At 39.7% G+C, this 25,016-nt stretch overlaps 8 protein-coding genes across 10 annotated transcripts in view; all 8 read left to right on the top strand.

Moving 5' to 3' along the window:
• Positions 1-25,016, top strand: part of LOC125275557 (protocadherin alpha-C2-like) — a 198,744-nt gene that overhangs the window by 18,708 nt on the left and 155,020 nt on the right. The window lies entirely within an intron of this gene.
• LOC125275599 (protocadherin alpha-3-like) lies at positions 293-2,829 on the top strand. The gene has a single exon (XM_048202709.1). It carries the CDS (start codon positions 439-441, stop codon positions 2,812-2,814), a length of 2,376 nt encoding a protein of 791 aa, XP_048058666.1. The 5' UTR covers positions 293-438; the 3' UTR covers positions 2,815-2,829.
• LOC125275591 (protocadherin gamma-A11-like) lies at positions 3,367-5,881 on the top strand. The gene has a single exon (XM_048202699.1). It carries the CDS (start codon positions 3,479-3,481, stop codon positions 5,864-5,866), a length of 2,388 nt encoding a protein of 795 aa, XP_048058656.1. The 5' UTR covers positions 3,367-3,478; the 3' UTR covers positions 5,867-5,881.
• Positions 6,247-8,758, top strand: LOC125275604 (protocadherin alpha-8-like). The gene has a single exon (XM_048202714.1). It carries the CDS (start codon positions 6,377-6,379, stop codon positions 8,741-8,743), a length of 2,367 nt encoding a protein of 788 aa, XP_048058671.1. The 5' UTR covers positions 6,247-6,376; the 3' UTR covers positions 8,744-8,758.
• Positions 9,379-11,920, top strand: LOC125275597 (protocadherin alpha-3-like). The gene has a single exon (XM_048202706.1). The coding sequence runs from the start codon at positions 9,524-9,526 to the stop codon at positions 11,897-11,899; it is 2,376 nt and encodes a 791-aa protein (XP_048058663.1). The 5' UTR covers positions 9,379-9,523; the 3' UTR covers positions 11,900-11,920.
• Positions 12,918-16,300, top strand: LOC125275615 (protocadherin alpha-5-like). Its single transcript, XM_048202718.1, has 2 exons — positions 12,918-13,860; positions 14,647-16,300. The coding sequence occupies exons 1-2, from the start codon at positions 13,066-13,068 to the stop codon at positions 16,225-16,227; spliced, it is 2,376 nt and encodes a 791-aa protein (XP_048058675.1). The 5' UTR covers positions 12,918-13,065; the 3' UTR covers positions 16,228-16,300.
• Positions 17,247-19,769, top strand: LOC125275600 (protocadherin alpha-5-like). The gene has a single exon (XM_048202710.1). The coding sequence runs from the start codon at positions 17,394-17,396 to the stop codon at positions 19,767-19,769; it is 2,376 nt and encodes a 791-aa protein (XP_048058667.1). The 5' UTR covers positions 17,247-17,393.
• LOC125275603 (protocadherin alpha-5-like) lies at positions 21,111-24,259 on the top strand. The gene has a single exon (XM_048202713.1). The coding sequence runs from the start codon at positions 21,451-21,453 to the stop codon at positions 23,821-23,823; it is 2,373 nt and encodes a 790-aa protein (XP_048058670.1). The 5' UTR covers positions 21,111-21,450; the 3' UTR covers positions 23,824-24,259.

Here is a 25,016-nt window from a genome sequence, read left to right as displayed (position 1 = left end):
AATATTTAGCATTTAAATATATATCAGTAGGAGTTATGTTTAATATTTATTTCTCAAATTCGACATTGCTTACTAGACTTTGCATTATTCTAAATTGATGTAAGCCATTTGTTGTGGTTTGAAAGTATTTTGACATTGGTGAGTGAATCTAAAAATATATCAAATAGCCTATATCAGTGTTCACCAGACGGTGTCAGTGTAATATAGGTTGAGGGATGTTTCGTCCTTCCCATCGGTACACTATGCGCAGGTCTGTTTTTGTCTGGGCAGAGGATCACGAAACGGCTACCACGACGGTCTTCCGTCATAAAATAACCATAGCATCATTGTGTTTGTGTCGTTTATAAGAAATATTACAAGAAATGGACGTTTACGCTCGTACGCTGAAGTGATACTTGATATTCTGCAAGCAAGACTGCTTTAGTGAAATCGTTTAACATGGGATCCGGAGGACAAAGGCGCAGATTGGAGTACTGGTGGATTGCTCTGTGTTTCTCTTTACTGCTGTGTTTCAAGCAGCAGATTTCAGCTCAAGTAAGATATTCTATTTCAGAGGAGGTAAAAGTGGGATCTCTTGTGGGAAACATTGCTAAGGATTTGGGTCTTGAAATCAACGCTTTAGAGGACAGACGGTTTCGTATTGTTTCTGGGTCTGAGGAAGCGCTTTTCCAGGTAAATCAGAACAATGGCATTTTGTATGTGCATAAACGGATCGACAGAGAAGAGCTGTGTGACGGAAATACGGCCTGCATTGTGAACATCAAGACAGTAGTGGAAGATCCTTTAGAGGTCCATTATGTAGCAGTTGAGATTACGGACGTGAATGATCATTCGCCTAGTTTTCCAGAGAAAAAGCAGAGAGTCGAAATTGCAGAAACCACCCAGCCAGGAGCGCGCTTCCAGTTACAAGCTGCGCGTGATCCAGATGTTAGTGTAAATTCTGTGCGATCATACAAACTGAGCCAAAACGAACATTTTGACTTAGAGATACGGGACAGGGGAGATGAAAAAAATCCATTCCTGCTTTTACGCAGACCTCTGGATAGAGAAAACCAGGCTGAACATAGTTTAATATTAACAGCTATTGACGGTGGAAGTCCGCCCAAATCAGGAGTATTAAATATTACTGTCACGGTTCTCGATATCAATGACAATCGCCCTGTATTTAGCCAAGAGGTTTACACTGTTCACTTACAAGAAAATGTGCCAGCTGATACCATAGTGATGAAAGTTAATGCTACTGATATTGATGAGGGGTTAAATGGTGAAGTGCGATATAGCCTTGGTAACAATCTAAACAGTAAAGTTAATAACACTTTTGTGTTGGACAGTGTCTCAGGGGAAATTCGAGTTAAGGATAATATAGATTTTGAAAACGTTGAGGTGTACAGACTAGATGTCTTTGCGTCTGATAAAGGGACACCGCCAATGACAGTAGACTGTAGAGTTATAGTGAAAATCTTAGATGTGAACGATAACACCCCTGAAATAGAGATTACGTCACTCTCTAATGTTATTCCGGAAGATTCAAAACCTGGAACTGTCATTTCGCTCATTAGTGTGTCAGATAAAGACTCTGGTGCAAACGGCAAAGTTGTATGCACTTTGTCTTCTAATGTGCCATTTGAACTCAAACCGTCTGTTCAGCACAATATGTACTCCTTAGTATCCAAAACGTTTTTAGACAGAGAAGCGATGTCTCATTATGAGATCACAATAATTGCGACAGACCTAGGTCAACCCCATCTGACCTCATTTAAAACATTAACCATACAGGTGTCTGATGTGAACGACAACAGTCCAGAATTTATTCAAAATCCCCTCGAACTGTATTTAATGGAAAACAATGCGCCAGGTGCCTCTGTCTTCTCAGTAACCGCGTTTGATAAAGACTTGAATGATAATGCTTTAATTTCATATCATCTAATTAGAGGTGACGGGAGGCAGAATGACATCGCTTCATTCCTCAACATCAATTCAGAAACAGGAGTAATTCATGCGTTAAAAATGTTTGACTTTGAAACTGTTAAAACGTTCCAGTTCCATGTGCTCGCTTCAGACTCTGGAAGTCCGTCTCTGAGCAGTAACGTGACTGTGAACGTGTTTATTCTGGATCAGAACGACAACGTTCCAGTGATCTTATATCCAGTCAGCGCTAACGGTTCTGCTGAGGGTGTGGAAGAGATTCCCCGTAATGTGAACGCAGGTCATTTGGTGACTAAAGTCAGAGCCTATGACGCAGATATAGGATACAACGGCTGGTTATTGTTTTCACTGCAGGAAGTTAGTGAGCACAGTCTCTTTGGTTTGGACCGCTATACAGGACAGATAAGGACCCTTCGCTCATTCACAGAAACAGACGAGGCCCAGCATAAACTGCTCATACTGGTCAAAGACAATGGGAACGTTTCGCTCTCAGCAACAGCGACTGTGATTGTCAAAGTTGTGGAGCCCAAAGAGGCTTTTGCAGCTTCTGATGTGAAAAACGCAGTAAAAGACGAGGAGGAAAACGACGTGACGTTTTATTTGATCATCACTTTGGGCTCGGTTTCAGTGCTTTTTGTCATCAGCATCATCGTGTTGATTGTAATGCAGTGCTCCAAATCTACAGACTATTCGTCCAAGTATTTACAGGACACAAATTACGACGGGACTCTGTGTCACAGCATCCAGTACAGATCTGGAGACAAACGGTACATGTTAGTTGGACCCAGAATGAGTATCGGTTCTACAATTGCACCAGGCAGTAATAGGAATACTCTAGTGATACCAGATCGCAGGAGGAGAGATTCTGGAGAGGTAAGAGCTTTGTGAATATATTAAATAATTTCCCTAGGCTTACTGTTAACAAATTGCATATTTAAGTATCTCGTTCACTATGACAGATATATTTAATGTTTTGACTGATAAGATCACTATTTATTCAATTTATTTATTTATTAAGATTTAAAAGTTTGAATATTCGCTGTCCATGGTGCTGAAATGTTTCACCTTTGTAGAGCAACAGTCCTTTCGTATCATAGTTTGCTCGAAAATTACTTATCCTCTTCTTTCGTTTTACACTTTGAAATCTCTATATAATAGGGGGCTGCGATGAGAATATTTACTTAATTTATTAAATTATTACTTTCATAAGTTTCAGACTTATTTGTGTTGGGCAGTCATTTTGCGGTCTCCTTAAGCTTCCATATATAACAATTCATGTTTACCTGTTTGTACCATTTGGTGTCAGTGTTACATAAGGATATGCAGGAGAGATTTTGCCCTACCCATTGATATGTGGTGCGCATGTCTGTTCTGTTCGTTTACACTGAGATGGGAGCTCGTCTATATCACGAGAAGCTGGATAAGAACATTTCCCTCTTTTATTTACAAGCGACAATATTACAAATAATAGGCTACACGCCGTCATGAATGAGTAGTCCACTCTTGCAAAAGATCTTAAATTTTATTTATCATTCAAAGGATTTTTTTAACGATGGAATCCGCAGGACAAAGACGAGAATGGCAGTGCTGGTGGATTGCTTTGTGTTTCTCTTTGCTGCTGAGCTTCGGGATGCAGGTTTCAACTCAAATACGATATTCTATACCAGAGGAGGTAATTGAGGGATATGTTGTTGGAAATATTGCAAAGGATCTAGGTCTTGATGCGAATACCTTGATGGACAGGCGTTTCCGTATCGTCTCCGGATCGAAAGATGCTCTTTTTGAGGTAAATCAAAACAATGGCGAATTATATGTTAGTAAGAAAATAGACAGAGAGGAGTTGTGTGATGGAAATAGCTTGTGCGTAATAAATCTGAAAATCGCCGTTGAAAATCCACTTGAAATACATTACGCTGGAGTAGAAATTACAGACGTGAATGATCACAGTCCTCATTTTCCCGAGAAAGAACAGCATTTTGAAATATCTGAAAGCGCCGTGGCAGGGGCACGCTTTGAATTACAAACTGCAAGAGATCCAGACACTGGAAGCAATTCCATTCGTTTTTATAAACTAGTAAAGAATAATTATTTTGAGCTGGAAATGAGAGGTGACGAAGAGGAAAAGAATCCAATTTTAGTCTTACTTAAACCTTTAGACAGGGAGCAAAATTCAGAGCACAGACTTGTGTTGACTGCAGTGGATGGAGGCATCCCTCCGAAGTCAGGTGCTTTAAATATTATTATTACTGTCCTTGATATCAACGATAACCGCCCTGTATGTAGTAAAGATCTATATTCAGTAACTCTTCCAGAAAACACACCTATAGGGACAGCAATAGCGCGAGTAAACGCTACTGATTCTGATGAGGGCTTAAATGGAGAGGTTATTTACACTCTGGGAAAAACTAGCAGGCGGAAAGTACATGAAACATTTAGCCTTGATAGTGTAACTGGCGAAATTCAAATTAAAGAGCCAATTGATTTTGAGGAGAACGATATACACAGGTTGACCGTCCAGGTCACGGATAAAGGACAGCCGCCGATGACCACTGACTGCAGAGTCATTATAAAGATCACTGATGAGAATGATAATAATCCCGAGATAGATGTCACGTCCCTTTCTAACATAATTTCCGAGAATTCAAAACCTGGAACTGTGATATCTCTGATTAGTGTGTCAGATAAAGACTCTGGTGTTAATGGCAAGGTTGTTTGTAGTCTTTCAGACAATGTTCCGTTCGAATTAAAACCATCTGTTCAGGAAAATTTGTATTCTTTAATTACTAAAGAGTACTTGGACAGGGAACTTGTCGCAGATTATAAAATCACAATCAAAGCCAGTGATCTTGGCCAGCCGCCTCTTTCTTCTTTTAAAACTGTTACTGTGCAGGTGGCTGATGTTAATGATAACAAACCAGAGTTTGCCAAAAATCCCCTCGAGCTGTATTTAGTGGAAAATAACACGCCTGGTGCATCAGTATTCTCTGTGAGCGCGTCAGACAAAGATCTAAACGAAAATGCTGCTCTCTCATATCACATAGTTAGAGGGAATGGATCAGAGAGTGACATGTCTTCGTTCCTCAGTATTAACCATGAAACTGGCGTTATACATGCGCTAAAAAGTTTTGATTTTGAAACTGTTAAAAAGTTCCAGTTCAACGTTGCTGCTACAGACTCTGGAACTCCACCACTTAGCAGTAACGTGACAGTGAACGTGTTTATTCTGGATCAGAACGACAACGTTCCAGTGATCTTATATCCAGTCAGCGCTAACGGTTCTGCTGAGGGTGTGGAAGAGATTCCCCGTAATGTGAACGCAGGTCATTTGGTGACTAAAGTCAGAGCCTATGACGCAGATATAGGATACAACGGCTGGTTATTGTTTTCACTGCAGGAAGTTAGTGAGCACAGTCTCTTTGGTTTGGACCGCTATACAGGACAGATAAGGACCCTTCGCTCATTCACAGAAACAGACGAGGCCCAGCATAAACTGCTCATACTGGTCAAAGACAATGGGAACGTTTCACTCTCAGCAACAGCGACTGTGATTGTCAAAGTTGTGGAGCCCAAAGAGGCTTTTGCAGCTTCTGATGTGAAAAACGCAGTAAAAGACGAGGAGGAAAACGACGTGACGTTTTATTTGATCATCACTTTGGGCTCGGTTTCAGTGCTTTTTGTCATCAGCATCATCGTGTTGATTGTAATGCAGTGCTCCAAATCTACAGACTATTCGTCCAAGTATTTGCAGGACACAAATTACGACGGGACTCTGTGTCACAGCATCCAGTACAGATCTGGAGACAAACGGTACATGTTAGTTGGACCCAGAATGAGTATCGGTTCTACAATTGCACCAGGCAGTAATAGGAATACTCTAGTGATACCAGATCGCAGGAGGAGAGATTCTGGAGAGGTAAGCGAATTTAAAGAAATATGGTGACTGCTTTGGTTATTTGTTACTTTTTTGTTGTTATTTTGCACATTCAATTTTAAAGGTAGTCAGAAATGCGCTAAAGTTTATGTAGGTTGAAATGTCTTTTGGGGCATTGGGTGGTGTGAATATCTAAAAGCGTAAGTTGTCACCTTGCATTTGTTTTGTTCGTTTTTATTAATTTTGTGCAAATGTTATAAATTGTCTTGAGTTGATAAGCATTTCATGGTTGCATTTTTTTTCTGGGAACGTTAGAGTTTATATTTACTTCTCCTTTTGTGCCATGTGGTGTCAGTGTTACATTAGGATATGAAGAGGAGATTTGACCCTGCCTGCTTTATGTGGTGCGCATGGCTGTTCTGTTCAGTTAAACTGTGATAGCAGCTGACGAGTGTAGCGCGAGAAGCGGAGATATAGGACATATTCTAAAATTGTATCGATGTTTTTTACTGGGAATACACATTTCTAACTGAACACAACCGTGACTGGCTTTAAGCAGTTTTAAAGGAATCCTTAACGATGGATGAACAAAGGCGCAGATGGGAGTACTGGTGGATTTCTCTGTGTTTCTCTTTTCTTCTCGGCGTTGGACAGCAGGTTTCAGCTCAGATAAGATACACTATTCCAGAGGAAATGAAAGAAGGGTCCGTTGTGGGAAATATTGCTAAGGATCTTGGACTTGACGTGAGTACTTTGGCGGACAGACGGTTCCGTATAGTCTCTGGTTCTAAAGATGCGTTTTTCCAGTTAAATCAGAACAATGGCGAATTGTATATTCATAAAAGCGTAGACAGGGAGGCGCTTTGTGACGGAAATGGTGCGTGTCTAGTAAATCTAAAAACTGCGGTCGAAAATCCTTTAGAAATTCACTATGTTGCAATAGAAATAACAGACATAAACGACAACCGTCCTAGTTTTTCTGAACAGAATCAACATTTCGAGATTGCAGAACACACCCCTACGGGAACGAGCTTCCAGCTGCACGCAGCACGAGACCAGGATGCCGCACCATATTCTGTTCGTTTGTATAAATTAAGTCAGGATGAAAATTTCGAGATTGACATCAGAAACAGCGACGAGGAAAAAATCCCCTTTTTAGTGTTGAGAAAACCACTTGATCGCGAACGTAAGGCAGAACATGTGCTGGTTTTGAAAGCCCTCGATGGTGGAAACCCTCCAAAATCAGGTACCCTTAACATCACCGTCACCGTATTGGATAATAATGATAATCGCCCAGTGTTCAGTCAAGACCCATATTCTGTCAGTTTACAGGAAAATTCCCCAATTGGAACAACTGTAATTAAAATAAAGGCAACTGACAGCGACGAGGGCTCAAACAGTGAAATTGAGTATTCACTTGGTAAAACTTTAAAGCGCAAAGTTTATGACGTATTTCAATTGGATCGCGTTACAGGCGAAATAAAAGTTAAAGGCAATGTAGACTTTGAAGACACAGACGTTTACAAACTGGATGTTCAGGCTTCTGATAAAGGTCAACCTCCTTTGTCTGCCCAAGTGCAAGTTATTATAAAGATACAAGATATAAACGATAATAAGCCTGAAATTGAGCTGACATCATTATCTAATGTTGTTGCTGAGGACTCTAAACCTGGCACAGTAATTGCTTTGATAAGTGTCTCAGATAAAGACTCCGGTATCAATGGTAAAGTTGTGTGTAGTCTCTCAGAGAATGTTCCTTTTGAGTTGAAGCCCTCTTTCCAAGATAATATGTACTCGCTTGTGACAAAGGGGCGTTTGGATCGTGAACTTGAGCCCTATTATGACATCACAATTACAGCAACAGATCTAGGTCAACCCCCTTTGACATCCATTAAAACATTAAGCATCCAAGTAGCAGATGTGAATGACAACCAACCTGAATTTTCTAGTAATTTCCTTGAACTTTACATATTTGAAAATAATGCTCCTGGAGCCTCCATATTCTCAGTGAGAGCATCTGATAAAGATGTGAATGAAAATGCTTTGATTTCGTATCAGATAAGTAGAGGTGGAGGAACACAGAACGACATAACATCATTCTTGAATATAAATTCTGAAACAGGGGTTATTCATTCGCTTAAAAGTTTTGATTTCGAAACAATTAAAACGTTTCAGTTTCATGTACTCGCTACAGACTCTGGAAGTCCGTCTCTGAGCAGTAACGTGACTGTGAACGTGTTTATTCTGGATCAGAACGACAACGTTCCAGTGATCTTATATCCAGTCAGCGCTAACGGTTCTGCTGAGGGTGTGGAAGAGATTCCCCGTAATGTGAACGCAGGTCATTTGGTGACTAAAGTCAGAGCCTATGACGCAGATATAGGATACAACGGCTGGTTATTGTTTTCACTGCAGGAAGTTAGTGAGCACAGTCTCTTTGGTTTGGACCGCTATACAGGACAGATAAGGACCCTTCGCTCATTCACAGAAACAGACGAGGCCCAGCATAAACTGCTCATACTGGTCAAAGACAATGGGAACGTTTCACTCTCAGCAACAGCGACTGTGATTGTCAAAGTTGTGGAGCCCAAAGAGGCTTTTGCAGCTTCTGATGTGAAAAACGCAGTAAAAGACGAGGAGGAAAACGACGTGACGTTTTATTTGATCATCACTTTGGGCTCGGTTTCAGTGCTTTTTGTCATCAGTATCATCGTGTTGATTGTAATGCAGTGCTCCAAATCTACAGACTATTCGTCCAAGTATTTGCAGGACACAAATTACGACGGGACTCTGTGTCACAGCATCCAGTACAGATCTGGAGACAAACGGTACATGTTAGTTGGACCCAGAATGAGTATCGGTTCTACAATTGCACCAGGCAGTAATAGGAATACTCTAGTGATACCAGATCGCAGGAGGAGAGACTCTGGAGAGGTAAGAGAATGACTACATCTGTGTATTAGTTGTAGGAAACAGTTTTAAGGCACATGTCAGTTGCTGTCCATGGTACTGAAGCTGCTCAGGCTGTTGTTTCAAATGGAACATTCTTAGTGTCTTTCTCTTTTTCAGATTCAAATTTATTTAACTATTAAACATAATTATTGAGTTAAAAAGAATGTTTTGCATTGCCAAATCATAGCAATATTAAATACGCAAATATATAACCGATGATAATAGACCCGAGCAGTAAATGAAATACTTTAGTGATACCAGATCGCAGGAGGAGATATTCTGGAGAGGTAAGCGAATTTTAAGACCATATTAGTTTTTTTTTTCTCTGTATGATATGGGGAAATATATTGACACTGGTGTAATGTAGGATTCTGTGTTTTTCCTTTTAATTATTTGGTTTGCATCGTTTACTGTATTGCTGCTGTATCTATATGTATATATCTATAGAAACGCTGCCTGATTCTCACATTTATTGTATTTTTGCTGTAGCCAATGTGCAAAAAATGCGATGCATTACAGCTGTGAGATCGCGAGGTGTCAGTGTAATCCTAGAATATGGCTAATGACGTCAAATACTGTTATTCCTCCCCTTCGCATTTAATGCTAGTGTGTCCTGCTCGTCAGAGGCTCTAGTTTATTCCTGGTTTTGCTTTTTAGCGATTCGAGTTTTTTCGGCAGTAAGTGTAAACTTTAAGAAGTAAAAGCAATGTTTAATATAGTCGATCGAGTGTAGCAGAGGAATTGTCGTAGAACCTTGTCTCTATTATCTTCAGAATGGAACAAAGAAGATACGCGCAATGGCTGAAGGAGCACGCAGAATTCACTCTAATGGCTGCATTGCTTGTGTTTGGTGCGGTGGCACGAGCACAAATTCAGTACTCCATCTCAGAGGAACAGAAGGACGGCGCTGCTGTGGGAAATATCGCGAAGGATTTGGGCATAGATCACAGAACCTTAAAAGAGCGAGGATTTCGCATCGTCTCGACCTCAGGCGAGTCCATGTTTAGTGTGAATCAGAATGACGGCGTCTTGTATGTGAACGGTAAAATAGACAGAGAGGAGATCTGCGAGAGAAGCACACCCTGTTTAATTAATCTGAAAATTGCTTTAGAAAACCCACTTGAAATCCACTATGTAACTGTTGAGATTTTGGATATAAACGACCACGCTCCGAGTTTCCCGGAGAGCGAAATGCATTTAGAGATTGGGGAATCTGCCCTACCGGGTATGCGATTTCAGCTTAAAGCTGCGCGTGATTCTGACAGTGGCAGTAATTCTCTGCATCATTACAAACTCAGTCACAACGATAATTTCCGCCTTGAAGTCAAAGATCGCGGAGAAGACGGTAAAATTCCTGTCTTGATTTTACAAAAGCCTTTAGACAGAGAGCTTACTCGAAACATTAACTTGCAATTAATTGCTGTAGATGGAGGAAAGCCTGCCAAGTCTGGGACAATGGGGATAACGATTAATGTTTTAGATATAAATGATAACTTTCCTGTGTTTACAAAAGATGTTTATTCAGTCATGCTGAGTGAAAATGCGCCTATAGGGACAACCGTGATACAGGTCAACGCCACAGATTTGGACGAGGGCCCGAATGGTGAGATAGTTTATTCGTTTGATAAAAGTGTTAATATTAAAGTACGAAAGCTGTTTGATATTAACACCATCACTGGTGAGATAACTGTAAAGGGACTATTAGATTATGAGGACAAAGACAGCTATGAGATTGATATACAGGCATCTGACAAGGGTCTAATTCCCATGATTACTGATAAGAGCGTGACCATAAAGATAGTTGATGTAAATGATAATGCTCCTGAAATAGAGGTGACCTCATTTTCAAAGGCCATTCCAGAGGATTCTAGACCTGGTACTACAGTAGCTTTGATTAGTGTATCTGATTTAGACTCTGGGCTCAATGGCAAAGTCTCTTGTTCTTTAGAAGATGACATGCCTTTTAAACTAATACCTTCTTCACAGCATAGTATATACTCATTAGTTTCCACATCACCTTTAGACAGGGAAACTAAATTTCAGTATGACATCACACTCGTCGCAAAGGATGCGGGACAGCCATCATTGTCTTCTGTTAAAACTATAACTGTTCTGATATCAGATGTAAATGACAACAGTCCAGAATTCTCGTTCTCTCCATATGCGTTTTATGTGATGGAAAATAATGTCCCAGGCAAATTATTATTTTCTGTGACTGCTTCTGACAAAGACTCAAATGAAAATGCGATAATCAGCTATCATATATGGAGAGAAAATACAGAGGAAAACAAATATACATCTTTCATTAATATTAACTCTGAAACCGGGGAGATTTATGCGCTTAAGAGCTTTGACTTTGAATCTACCAAAACGTTCCAGTTCCACATACTCGCTACAGACTCTGGAAGTCCGTCTCTGAGCAGTAACGTGACAGTGAACGTGTTTATTCTGGATCAGAACGACAACGTTCCAGTGATCTTATATCCAGTCAGCGCTAACGGTTCTGCTGAGGGTGTGGAAGAGATTCCCCGTAATGTGAACGCAGGTCATTTGGTGACTAAAGTCAGAGCCTATGACGCAGATATAGGATACAACGGCTGGTTATTGTTTTCACTGCAGGAAGTTAGTGAGCACAGTCTCTTTGGTTTGGACCGCTATACAGGACAGATAAGGACCCTTCGCTCATTCACAGAAACAGACGAGGCCCAGCATAAACTGCTCATACTGGTCAAAGACAATGGGAACGTTTCACTCTCAGCAACAGCGACTGTGATTGTCAAAGTTGTGGAGCCCAAAGAGGCTTTTGCAGCTTCTGATGTGAAAAACGCAGTAAAAGACGAGGAGGAAAACGACGTGACGTTTTATTTGATCATCACTTTGGGCTCGGTTTCAGTGCTTTTTGTCATCAGCATCATCGTGTTGATTGTAATGCAGTGCTCCAAATCTACAGACTATTCGTCCAAGTATTTACAGGACGCAAATTACGACGGGACTCTGTGTCACAGCATCCAGTACAGATCTGGAGACAAACGGTACATGTTAGTTGGACCCAGAATGAGTATCGGTTCTACAATTGCACCAGGCAGTAATAGGAATACTCTAGTGATACCAGATCGCAGGAGGAGAGATTCTGGAGAGGTAAGAGAATGACTACATCTGTGTATTAGTTGTAGGAAACAGTTTTAAGACATATGTCGGTTGCTGGCCATGGTACTGAAGCTGCTCAGGCTGTTGTTCCAAATGGAACATTCTTAGTGTCTTTCTCGTTTTCAGATTCAGATTTATTTATTATTTAGATTTTATTGTTATGTTAAAAAGAATGTTTTACATTGTCAAAGCATACTGTAGCAACATTAAATATACAAACATATAACCGCTGAAGAAAGATAAAAAATAAATAAATAAATAAATAAAACTGTACTAATAAAATGTAAGTAGGAATAGATCAGCTTGTTATTTTATGTTTTCCTTTTTATGCATGTTATATCTTAGCTCTTCTCTAGTCATGGCCCTATTCCACTCATTGTGCTTTTGTTGTGGCGGGACTTAAATATCTTGCATTTAGTGAACTGTTGGTTTGTGAACAGACCCCAGACTGCACTTCTAGTGTGACGGTTTCTGTAATTTAATTATTATTTTTAGCCAGATTCTGGTTGAATTGTAAATTGATATTCTTCTTAACAATAAAAAGCTCTTCATGCCTCATCCCTCAGGTTGTTCACAGCCTTGTTGAAGTTTCCTGTGTTGCTGATGTTTATGCCAAGATACAGTTCTCAGTGTGTTCTAAAGACATGTTGTTTCCTTTAAAGGTTATGATATTGGTCTTGGCATCTGACAACTACTATGTCTTTTTCAGAATCTCTCTCTCTCTTTCTCTTTTACTCATTCACTTGTTTTCATAAAACAATATGTTCAGTCTAATGAGAGAATATTGAATATTTAAGCGTATAGCTTAACTCATAGTTTGGATTGTTTAGAAGTCATTTGATAAAATTACATGCATTTGACAACATTAAAATGTTTTGGACGTTGCAATGCAACTAACACTTCAGATCGCGAGATGTCAGTGTAAACCTAGAGAAAGGCTCATGACGTCAAACAGTTGCTCATGGTTTTTGTGTGTTTGTTCCGCCCTCTCGGTTTATTCGTAAGCTTTCTCGATTTCACCACTGATGCCGTTTTATTTGTCTGTTTTGGGTATCGCGTTTTGCATTGACCGACTCGTTTTCAGCCTGAGCAACGATGGGACTACACAACACATATTCTTAGACTGATCGTGAAACTGCGTTTGAAGGAGAATCTGTAATCTCAGAAAAATGGAACAAAGACAACGCTTTCATCAGCTGGAGCTGAATGCGAAGCTCGCTTTCATCGCTGTATCTCTGTTGTTTGGAAGAGCAGTTTGGGCTCAAATACGGTACTCGATCTCAGAGGAGCAGAAGGACGGAGCTGCGGTGGGAAACATCGCGAAGGATTTAGGCATTGATTACAGAACACTGAAGGAGCGAGGATTTCGCATCGTCTCGACCTCAGGCGAGTCAATGTTCAGTGTAAATCAGAATGACGGCGTCTTGTATGTGAACGGTAAGATAGACAGAGAGGAGGTTTGCGAGAGGAGCACTCCGTGTTTAATCAATCTGAAAATCGCTCTAGAAAACCCACTAGAAATCCATTATGTCGCTGTAGAGGTATTGGATGTAAATGATCACAGTCCACGGTTTCCCGAGAATGAAAAGCGGCTGGAAATTTGGGAATCTGCTATGCCAGGCGCGCGATATCCGCTACAGGCTGCGCGCGACCCTGATAGTGGAACCAATTCGGTTCAAACCTATAAACTCAGCCACAACGACCATTTCCGTCTTGAAATTAAAGACCGTGAAGAAGATGGTAAAATTCCAATTCTGATTTTACACAAGCCGCTTGACAGAGAAATGACGAAAAACATAAAATTATTATTAACTGCTTTAGATGGAGGGAAACCTCCTATGTCTGGCTCAATAGAAATACTGATTAATGTACTGGATATTAACGATAATGCGCCTGTTTTTACAAAAGAAACTTACACAGTTACATTAAATGAAAACGCACCTGTTGGCACAACAATTTTACAGGTCAATGCCACTGATTTGGACGAGGGTAAAAACGGAGAGTTAATTTATGCACTGGGAAATAATGTCAACAATAATTTACGCAGACTTTTTGAAGTTAATTCAGTCACCGGAGAAATTATTTTGACCGATCGTTTGGATTTTGAGGTCAAAGATAAATATGAGATTGATATTCAGGCATCGGACAAAGGAATCGTTCCTCTTGCGACGGATAAAAGTGTAGTGATAAAAATCGTCGATGTAAATGATAATGCACCGGAAATAGAGGTGACATCATTATCAAGCGCCATTCCAGAGGATTCTAGACCTGGTACTACAGTAGCTTTGATAAGTGTTACTGATTTAGACTCGGGGGTCAATGGAAAAATCTCATGCTCACTGTCAGATGATATACCTTTTAAACTAATGCCGTTACCACAAGATAATATTTATTCTTTAGTTACATCTGCTTTACTTGACAGAGAAACTAAATTTCAGTATGANAGTGGCAGTAATTCTCTGCATCATTACAAACTCAGTCACAACGATAATTTCCGCCTTGAAGTCAAAGATCGCGGAGAAGACGGTAAAATTCCTGTCTTGATTTTACAAAAGCCTTTAGACAGAGAGCTTACTCGAAACATTAACTTGCAATTAATTGCTGTAGATGGAGGAAAGCCTGCCAAGTCTGGGACAATGGGGATAACGATTAATGTTTTAGATATAAATGATAACTTTCCTGTGTTTACAAAAGATGTTTATTCAGTCATGCTGAGTGAAAATGCGCCTATAGGGACAACCGTGATACAGGTCAACGCCACAGATTTGGACGAGGGCCCGAATGGTGAGATAGTTTATTCGTTTGATAAAAGTGTTAATATTAAAGTACGAAAGCTGTTTGATATTAACACCATCACTGGTGAGATAACTGTAAAGGGACTATTAGATTATGAGGACAAAGACAGCTATGAGATTGATATACAGGCATCTGACAAGGGTCTAATTCCCATGATTACTGATAAGAGCGTGACCATAAAGATAGTTGATGTAAATGATAATGCTCCTGAAATAGAGGTGACCTCATTTTCAAAGGCCATTCCAGAGGATTCTAGACCTGGTACTACAGTAGCTTTGATTAGTGTATCTGATTTAGACTCTGGGCTCAATGGCAAAGTCTCTTGTTCTTTAGAAGATGACATGCCTTTTAAACTAATACCTTCTTCACAGCATAGTATATACTCATTAGTTTCCACATCACCTTTAGACAGGGAAACTAAATTTCAGTATGACATCACACTCGTCGCAAAGGATGCGGGACAGCCATCATTGTCTTCTGTTAAAACTATAACTGTTCTGATATCAGATGTAAATGACAACAGTCCAGAATTCTCGTTCTCTCCATATGCGTTTTATGTGATGGAAAATAATGTCCCAGGCAAATTATTATTTTCTGTGACTGCTTCTGACAAAGACTCAAATGAAAATGCGATAATCAGCTATCATATATGGAGAGAAAATACAGAGGAAAACAAATATACATCTTTCATTAATATTAACTCTGAAACCGGGGAGATTTATGCGCTTAAGAGCTTTGACTTTGAATCTACCAAAACGTTCCAGTTCCACATACTCGCTACAGACTCTGGAAGTCCGTCTCTGAGCAGTAACGTGACAGTGAACGTGTTTATTCTGGATCAGAACGACAACGTTCCAGTGATCTTATATCCAGTCAGCGCTAACGGTTCTGCTGAGGGTGTGGAAGAGATTCCCCGTAATGTGAACGCAGGTCATTTGGTGACTAAAGTCAGAGCCTATGACGCAGATATAGGATACAACGGCTGGTTATTGTTTTCACTGCAGGAAGTTAGTGAGCACAGTCTCTTTGGTTTGGACCGCTATACAGGACAGATAAGGACCCTTCGCTCATTCACAGAAACAGACGAGGCCCAGCATAAACTGCTCATACTGGTCAAAGACAATGGGAACGTTTCACTCTCAGCAACAGCGACTGTGATTGTCAAAGTTGTGGAGCCCAAAGAGGCTTTTGCAGCTTCTGATGTGAAAAACGCAGTAAAAGACGAGGAGGAAAACGACGTGACGTTTTATTTGATCATCACTTTGGGCTCGGTTTCAGTGCTTTTTGTCATCAGCATCATCGTGTTGATTGTAATGCAGTGCTCCAAATCTACAGACTATTCGTCCAAGTATTTACAGGACGCAAATTACGACGGGACTCTGTGTCACAGCATCCAGTACAGATCTGGAGACAAACGGTACATGTTAGTTGGACCCAGAATGAGTATCGGTTCTACAATTGCACCAGGCAGTAATAGGAATACTCTAGTGATACCAGATCGCAGGAGGAGAGATTCTGGAGAGGTAAGAGAATGACTACATCTGTGTATTAGTTGTAGGAAACAGTTTTAAGACATATGTCGGTTGCTGGCCATGGTACTGAAGCTGCTCAGGCTGTTGTTCCAAATGGAACATTCTTAGTGTCTTTCTCGTTTTCAGATTCAGATTTATTTATTATTTAGATTTTATTGTTATGTTAAAAAGAATGTTTTACATTGTCAAAGCATACTGTAGCAACATTAAATATACAAACATATAACCGCTGAAGAAAGATAAAAAATAAATAAATAAATAAATAAAACTGTACTAATAAAATGTAAGTAGGAATAGATCAGCTTGTTATTTTATGTTTTCCTTTTTATGCATGTTATATCTTAGCTCTTCTCTAGTCATGGCCCTATTCCACTCATTGTGCTTTTGTTGTGGCGGGACTTAAATATCTTGCATTTAGTGAACTGTTGGTTTGTGAACAGACCCCAGACTGCACTTCTAGTGTGACGGTTTCTGTAATTTAATTATTATTTTTAGCCAGATTCTGGTTGAATTGTAAATTGATATTCTTCTTAACAATAAAAAGCTCTTCATGCCTCATCCCTCAGGTTGTTCACAGCCTTGTTGAAGTTTCCTGTGTTGCTGATGTTTATGCCAAGATACAGTTCTCAGTGTGTTCTAAAGACATGTTGTTTCCTTTAAAGGTTATGATATTGGTCTTGGCATCTGACAACTACTATGTCTTTTTCAGAATCTCTCTCTCTCTTTCTCTTTTACTCATTCACTTGTTTTCATAAAACAATATGTTCAGTCTAATGAGAGAATATTGAATATTTAAGCGTATAGCTTAACTCATAGTTTGGATTGTTTAGAAGTCATTTGATAAAATTACATGCATTTGACAACATTAAAATGTTTTGGACGTTGCAATGCAACTAACACTTCAGATCGCGAGATGTCAGTGTAAACCTAGAGAAAGGCTCATGACGTCAAACAGTTGCTCATGGTTTTTGTGTGTTTGTTCCGCCCTCTCGGTTTATTCGTAAGCTTTCTCGATTTCACCACTGATGCCGTTTTATTTGTCTGTTTTGGGTATCGCGTTTTGCATTGACCGACTCGTTTTCAGCCTGAGCAACGATGGGACTACACAACACATATTCTTAGACTGATCGTGAAACTGCGTTTGAAGGAGAATCTGTAATCTCAGAAAAATGGAACAAAGACAACGCTTTCATCAGCTGGAGCTGAATGCGAAGCTCGCTTTCATCGCTGTATCTCTGTTGTTTGGAAGAGCAGTTTGGGCTCAAATACGGTACTCGATCTCAGAGGAGCAGAAGGACGGAGCTGCGGTGGGAAACATCGCGAAGGATTTAGGCATTGATTACAGAACACTGAAGGAGCGAGGATTTCGCATCGTCTCGACCTCAGGCGAGTCAATGTTCAGTGTAAATCAGAATGACGGCGTCTTGTATGTGAACGGTAAGATAGACAGAGAGGAGGTTTGCGAGAGGAGCACTCCGTGTTTAATCAATCTGAAAATCGCTCTAGAAAACCCACTAGAAATCCATTATGTCGCTGTAGAGGTATTGGATGTAAATGATCACAGTCCACGGTTTCCCGAGAATGAAAAGCGGCTGGAAATTTGGGAATCTGCTATGCCAGGCGCGCGATATCCGCTACAGGCTGCGCGCGACCCTGATAGTGGAACCAATTCGGTTCAAACCTATAAACTCAGCCACAACGACCATTTCCGTCTTGAAATTAAAGACCGTGAAGAAGATGGTAAAATTCCAATTCTGATTTTACACAAGCCGCTTGACAGAGAAATGACGAAAAACATAAAATTATTATTAACTGCTTTAGATGGAGGGAAACCTCCTATGTCTGGCTCAATAGAAATACTGATTAATGTACTGGATATTAACGATAATGCGCCTGTTTTTACAAAAGAAACTTACACAGTTACATTAAATGAAAACGCACCTGTTGGCACAACAATTTTACAGGTCAATGCCACTGATTTGGACGAGGGTAAAAACGGAGAGTTAATTTATGCACTGGGAAATAATGTCAACAATAATTTACGCAGACTTTTTGAAGTTAATTCAGTCACCGGAGAAATTATTTTGACCGATCGTTTGGATTTTGAGGTCAAAGATAAATATGAGATTGATATTCAGGCATCGGACAAAGGAATCGTTCCTCTTGCGACGGATAAAAGTGTAGTGATAAAAATCGTCGATGTAAATGATAATGCACCGGAAATAGAGGTGACATCATTATCAAGCGCCATTCCAGAGGATTCTAGACCTGGTACTACAGTAGCTTTGATAAGTGTTACTGATTTAGACTCGGGGGTCAATGGAAAAATCTCATGCTCACTGTCAGATGATATACCTTTTAAACTAATGCCGTTACCACAAGATAATATTTATTCTTTAGTTACATCTGCTTTACTTGACAGAGAAACTAAATTTCAGTATGATATCACGCTAGTCGCAAAGGATGCAGGACAGCCATCACTGTCTTCTGTTAAAACTATAACTGTTCTGATATCAGATGTAAATGACAACAGTCCAGAATTCTCGTTCTCTCCATATGCGTTTTATGTGATGGAAAATAATGTCCCAGGCAAATTATTATTTTCTGTGTCTGCTTCTGACAAAGACTCAAATGAAAATGCGATAATCAGCTATCATATATGGAGAGAAAATACAGAGGAAAACAAATATACATCTTTCATTAATATTAACTCTGAAAATGGGGAGATTTATGCGCTTAAGAGTTTTGACTTTGAAACTGTTAAAACGTTCCAGTTCCATGTACTCGCTACAGACTCTGGAAGTCCGTCTCTGAGCAGTAACGTGACTGTGAACGTGTTTATTCTGGATCAGAACGACAACGTTCCAGTGATCTTATATCCAGTCAGCGCTAACGGTTCTGCTGAGGGTGTGGAAGAGATTCCCCGTAATGTGAACGCAGGTCATTTGGTGACTAAAGTCAGAGCCTATGACGCAGATATAGGATACAACGGCTGGTTATTGTTTTCACTGCAGGAAGTTAGTGAGCACAGTCTCTTTGGTTTGGACCGCTATACAGGACAGATAAGGACCCTTCGCTCATTCACAGAAACAGACGAGGCCCAGCATAAACTGCTCATACTGGTCAAAGACAATGGGAACGTTTCGCTCTCAGCAACAGCGACTGTGATTGTCAAAGTTGTGGAGCCCAAAGAGGCTTTTGCAGCTTCTGATGTGAAAAACGCAGTAAAAGACGAGGAGGAAAACGACGTGACGTTTTATTTGATCATCACTTTGGGCTCGGTTTCAGTGCTTTTTGTCATCAGCATCATCGTGTTGATTGTAATGCAGTGCTCCAAATCTACAGACTATTCGTCCAAGTATTTACAGGACACAAATTACGACGGGACTCTGTGTCACAGCATCCAGTACAGATCTGGAGACAAACGGTACATGTTAGTTGGACCCAGAATGAGTATCGGTTCTACAATTGCACCAGGCAGTAATAGAAATACTCTAGTGATACCAGATCGCAGGAGGAGAGATTCTGGAGAGGTAAGAGAATGACTACATCTGTGAATTAGTTGTAGGAAACAGTTTTAAGACATATGTCGATTGCTGTCCATGGAGCTACTCAGGCTGTTGTTTCAAATGGAACAGTGTCTTCCTCTTCCTCAGATTCTAATAAATAAATAAATAAATCATACTGTACTAATAAAACATAAGTAAGAATAGAGCTTGTTATGCTATGTTTTCATTTTATGCATGTTTTACAATATTCTAGCTCTTCGTCAGTCATGGTCCTATTCCACTCATTGTGCTTTTGTTGTGGCAGGACTTGCATATCTTGCAGACTGGTTTGAGCTTCTCCGAGTAAATTAAATTTGTCCTTCTTTCTGTATCCAATTTTGGTGGGTTGTGAAGAAAAGAATAATGTTTTCCTAATATATGTGTAATTAAGGCATTTTGTTAAAAAAAGTGCAATTCTTTTTCTCTTAGTTTTGTTTGAAGTGCAGTCTTTTGTTTGTCAGGTCTGATTGTGTTGGCCCACCTCTGTGGAGGTGTTTAGGGTCGGTCGTTATTCTGCCAATTTACTATTCTGATAACATTTCAGTTCACTTTTAAGCTATTGCTTCTTTCCAGTGTTTTAGATATTTATGTTTTTGTTTTGATTTTTATTTTTGATTTGGTCTAGCTTGTGCTCTGTGGTTCAGCTGGACATGTTTTTAAACGTAAAGTCAATTCTGAAACAAACTGGCTGAGATGATTTCTCTCTGTGTTCAGCAATTGGTAGCTTTGTGATAGAGTATATGTGTACTATTTAGGTGGGCATGGAATTTCAATTATATTTTATTTAAATTTTTCTTGGATATTGTTCTAATTCTGCTCTGCATGCATTATTTAGAGATTTACATTGTAGTTTTGCATTATTCTTCTTGCAGAGTCTCTAATAGGTTTTTGTCCTTTTTAGTGAACTGTTGGTTTGTGAACAGACCCCAGACTGCACTTCTAGTGTGACGGTTTCTGTAATTTATTTATTATTTTTAGCCAGATTCTGGTTGAATTGTAAATTGATATTCTTCTTAACAATAAAAAGCTCTTCATGCCTCATCCCTCAGGTTGTTCACAGCCTTGTTGAAGTTTCCTGTGTTGCTGATGTTTATGCCAAGATACAGTTCTCAGTGTGCTCTAAAGACATGTTGTTTCCTTTAAAGGTTATGATATTGGTCTTGGCATCTGGCAACTATACTGTCTTTTTCAGAATCTCTCTCTCTCTCTCTCTCTCTCTCTCTCTCTCTCTCTCTCTTCTCTTTACTCACACTGGTTTTCATAAAACAATATGTTCAGTCTAATGAGAGAATATTGAATATTTAAGCGTATAGCTTAACTCATAGTTTGGATTGTTTAGAAGTCAGTTGATAAAATTACATGCATTTGACAACATTAAAATGTTTTGGACGTTGCAATGCAACTAACGCTTCAGATCGCGAGATGTCAGTGTAAACCTAGAGAAAGGCTCATGACGTCAAACAGTTGCTCATGGTTTTTGTGTGTTTGTTCCGCCCTCTCGGTTTATTCGTGTGTTTTCTTGTTTTCACCACTGATGCCGTTTGATTTGTCTGTATTGGGTATCGCGTTTTGCATTGACCGACTCGTTTTCAGCCTGAGCAACGATGGGACTACACAACAAATATTCTTAGTCTGATCGTGAAACTGCGTTTGAAGGAGAATCCGTAATCTCAGAAAAATGGAACAAAGACAACGCTTTCATCAGCTGGAGCTGAATGCGAAGCTTGCTTTCATCGCTGTATCTCTGTTGTTTGGAAGAGCAGTTTGGGCTCAAATACGGTACTCGATCTCAGAGGAGCAGAAGGACGGAGCTGCGGTGGGAAACATCGCGAAGGATTTAGGCATTGATTACAGAACACTGAAGGAGCGAGGATTTCGCATCGTCTCGACCTCAGGCGAGTCAATGTTCAGTGTAAATCAGAATGACGGCGTCTTGTATGTGAACGGTAAGATAGACAGAGAGGAGGTTTGCGAGAGGAGCACTCCGTGTTTAATCAATCTGAAAATCGCTCTAGAAAACCCACTAGAAATTCATTACGTCGCTGTAGAGATATTGGATGTAAATGATCACAGTCCACGGTTTCCCGAGAATGAAAAGCGGCTGGAAATTGGGGAATCTGTTATGCCAGGCGCGCGATATCCGCTACAGGCTGCGCGCGACCCTGATAGTGGAACCAATTCAGTTCAAACCTATAAACTCAGCCACAACGACCATTTCCGTCTTGAAATTAAAGATCGAGAAGATGGTAAAATTCCAATTCTGATTTTACACAAACCACTGGACAGAGAAGTGACGAAAAATATAAAATTATTATTAACTGCTTTAGATGGAGGGAAACCTCCTAAATCTGGCTCAATAGAAATACTGATTGATGTACTGGATATCAACGATAATGCGCCTGTTTTTACAAAAGAAACTTACACAGTTACATTAAATGAAAACGCACCTGTTGGCACAACAATTTTACAGATTAATGCCACTGATTCTGACGAGGGTCAAAACGGACAGGTAGTTTATGCTTTAGGAAATAATGTTAATGACAATTTACGTGAACTTTTTGAAGTTAATTCAGTCACTGGAGAAATTATTGTGACTGGCCTTTTAGATTTTGAGGTAAAAGATATATATGAAATTGACATTCAGGCATCTGACAAAGGGACTGTTCCTCTTGCGACGGATAAAAGTGTAGTGATAAAAATCGTCGATGTAAATGACAATGCACCGGAAATGGAGGTGACATCATTATCAAGCGCCATTCCAGAGGATTCTAGACCAGGTACTACAGTAGCTTTGATAAGTGTTACTGATTTAGACTCTGGGGTCAATGGAAAAATCTCATGCTCACTGTCAAATGATATACCTTTTAAACTAATGCCGTTACCACAAGATAATATTTATTCTTTAGTTACATCTGCTTTACTTGACAGAGAAACTAAATTTCAGTATGACATCACACTAGTCGCAAAGGATGCAGGACAGCCATCATTGTCTTCTGTTAAAACTATAACTGTTCTGATATCAGATGTAAATGACAACAGTCCAGAATTCTCGTTCTCTCCATATGCGTTTTATATGATGGAAAATAATGTCCCAGGCAAATTATTATTTTCTGTGTCTGCTTCTGACAAAGACTCAAATGAAAATGCGATAATCAGCTATCATATATGGAGAGAAAATACAGAGGAAAACAAACATACATCTTTCATCAATATAAACTCTGAAAATGGGGAGATTTATGCGCTTAAGAGCTTTGACTTTGAAACTGTTAAAACGTTCCAGTTCCATGTACTCGCTACAGACTCTGGAAGTCCGTCTCTGAGCAGTAACGTGACAGTGAACGTGTTTATTCTGGATCAGAACGACAACGTTCCAGTGATCTTATATCCAGTCAGCGCTAACGGTTCTGCTGAGGGTGTGGAAGAGATTCCCCGTAATGTGAACGCAGGTCATTTGGTGACTAAAGTCAGAGCCTATGACGCAGATATAGGATACAACGGCTGGTTATTGTTTTCACTGCAGGAAGTTAGTGAGCACAGTCTCTTTGGTTTGGACCGCTATACAGGACAGATAAGGACCCTTCGCTCATTCACAGAAACAGACGAGGCCCAGCATAAACTGCTCATACTGGTCAAAGACAATGGGAACGTTTCGCTCTCAGCAACAGCGACTGTGATTGTCAAAGTTGTGGAGCCCAAAGAGGCTTTTGCGGCTTCTGATGTGAAAAACGCAGTAAAAGATGAGGAGGAAAACGACGTGACGTTTTATTTGATCATCACTTTGGGCTCGGTTTCAGTGCTTTTTGTCATCAGCATCATCGTGTTGATTGTAATGCAGTGCTCCAAATCTACAGACTATTCGTCCAAGTATTTGCAGGACACAAATTACGACGGGACTCTGTGTCACAGCATCCAGTACAGATCTGGAGACAAACGGTACATGTTAGTTGGACCCAGAATGAGTATCGGTTCTACAATTGCACCAGGCAGTAATAGGAATACTCTAGTGATACCAGATCGCAGGAGGAGAGATTCTGGAGAGGTAAGAGAATGACTCCTACATCTGTGAATTAGTTGTAGGAAACAGTTTTAAGACACATGTCAGTTGCTGTCCACGGTACTGAAGTTGCTCCGGATGTTGTTTCAAATGGAACAGTGTCTTCCTCTTCCTCAGATTCTAATAAATAAATAAATAATACTGTATTAATAAAACATAAGTAAGAATAGAGCTTGTTATGCTATGTTTTCATTTTATGCATGTTTTACAATATTCTAGCTCTTCGTCAGTCATGGTCCTATTCCACTCATTGTGCTTTTGTTGTGGCAGGACTTGCATATCTTGCAGACTGGTTTGAGCTTCTCCGAGTAAATTAAATTTGTCCTTCTTTCTGTATCCAATTTTGGTGGGTTGTGAAGAAAAGAATAATGTTTTCCTAATATATGTGTAATTAAGGCATGTTGTTAAAAAAAGTGCAATTCTTTTCCACTTAGTTTTGTTTGGAGTGCAGTCTTTTGTTTGTCAGGTCTGATTGTGTTGGTCCACCTCTGTGGAGGTGTTTAGGGTTGGTCGTTATTCTGCCAATTTACTATTCTGATAACATTTCAGTTCACTTTTAAGCTATTTCTTCTTTCCAGTGTTTTACATATTTATGTTTTTGTTTTGATTTTTATTTTTGATTTGGTCTAGCTGGGTTTTGTGCTCTGTGGTTCAGCTGGACATGTTTTTAAATGTAAAGTCAATTCTGAAACAAACTGGCTGAGAGGACTTCTCTCTGTGTTCAGCAATTGATAGCTTTGTGATAGAGTATATGTGTACTATTTAGGTGGGCATGGAATTTCAATGATATTTTATTTAAATTTTTCTTGGATATTGTTCTAATTCTGCGCTGCATGCATTATTTAGATATTTACATTGTAGTTTTGCATAATTCTTCTTGCTGAGTCTCTAATAGGTTTTTGTCCTTTTTAGTGAACTGTCGGTTTGTGAACAGACCCCAGACCGCATATCCAGTGTGACGGTTTCTGTAATTTATTTATTATTTTTAGCGAGATTCTGGTTGAATTGTAAATTGATATTCTTCTTAACAATAAAAAGCTCTTCATGCCTCATCCCTCAGATTGTTCACAGCCTTGTTGAAGTTTCCTGTGTTGCTGATGTTTATGCCAAGATACAGTTCTCAGTGTGCTCTAAAGACATGTTGTTTCCTTTAAAGGTTATGATATTGGTCTTAGCATCTGGCAACTACT

The sequence above is a fragment of the Megalobrama amblycephala genome, linkage group LG9 (assembly GCF_018812025.1).
Source record: "Megalobrama amblycephala isolate DHTTF-2021 linkage group LG9, ASM1881202v1, whole genome shotgun sequence".
Taxonomy (NCBI): domain Eukaryota; kingdom Metazoa; phylum Chordata; class Actinopteri; order Cypriniformes; family Xenocyprididae; genus Megalobrama; species Megalobrama amblycephala.
The sequence above is the reverse complement of the archived record's forward strand: the minus strand, read 5'-3'. Positions and strand labels throughout refer to the sequence as shown.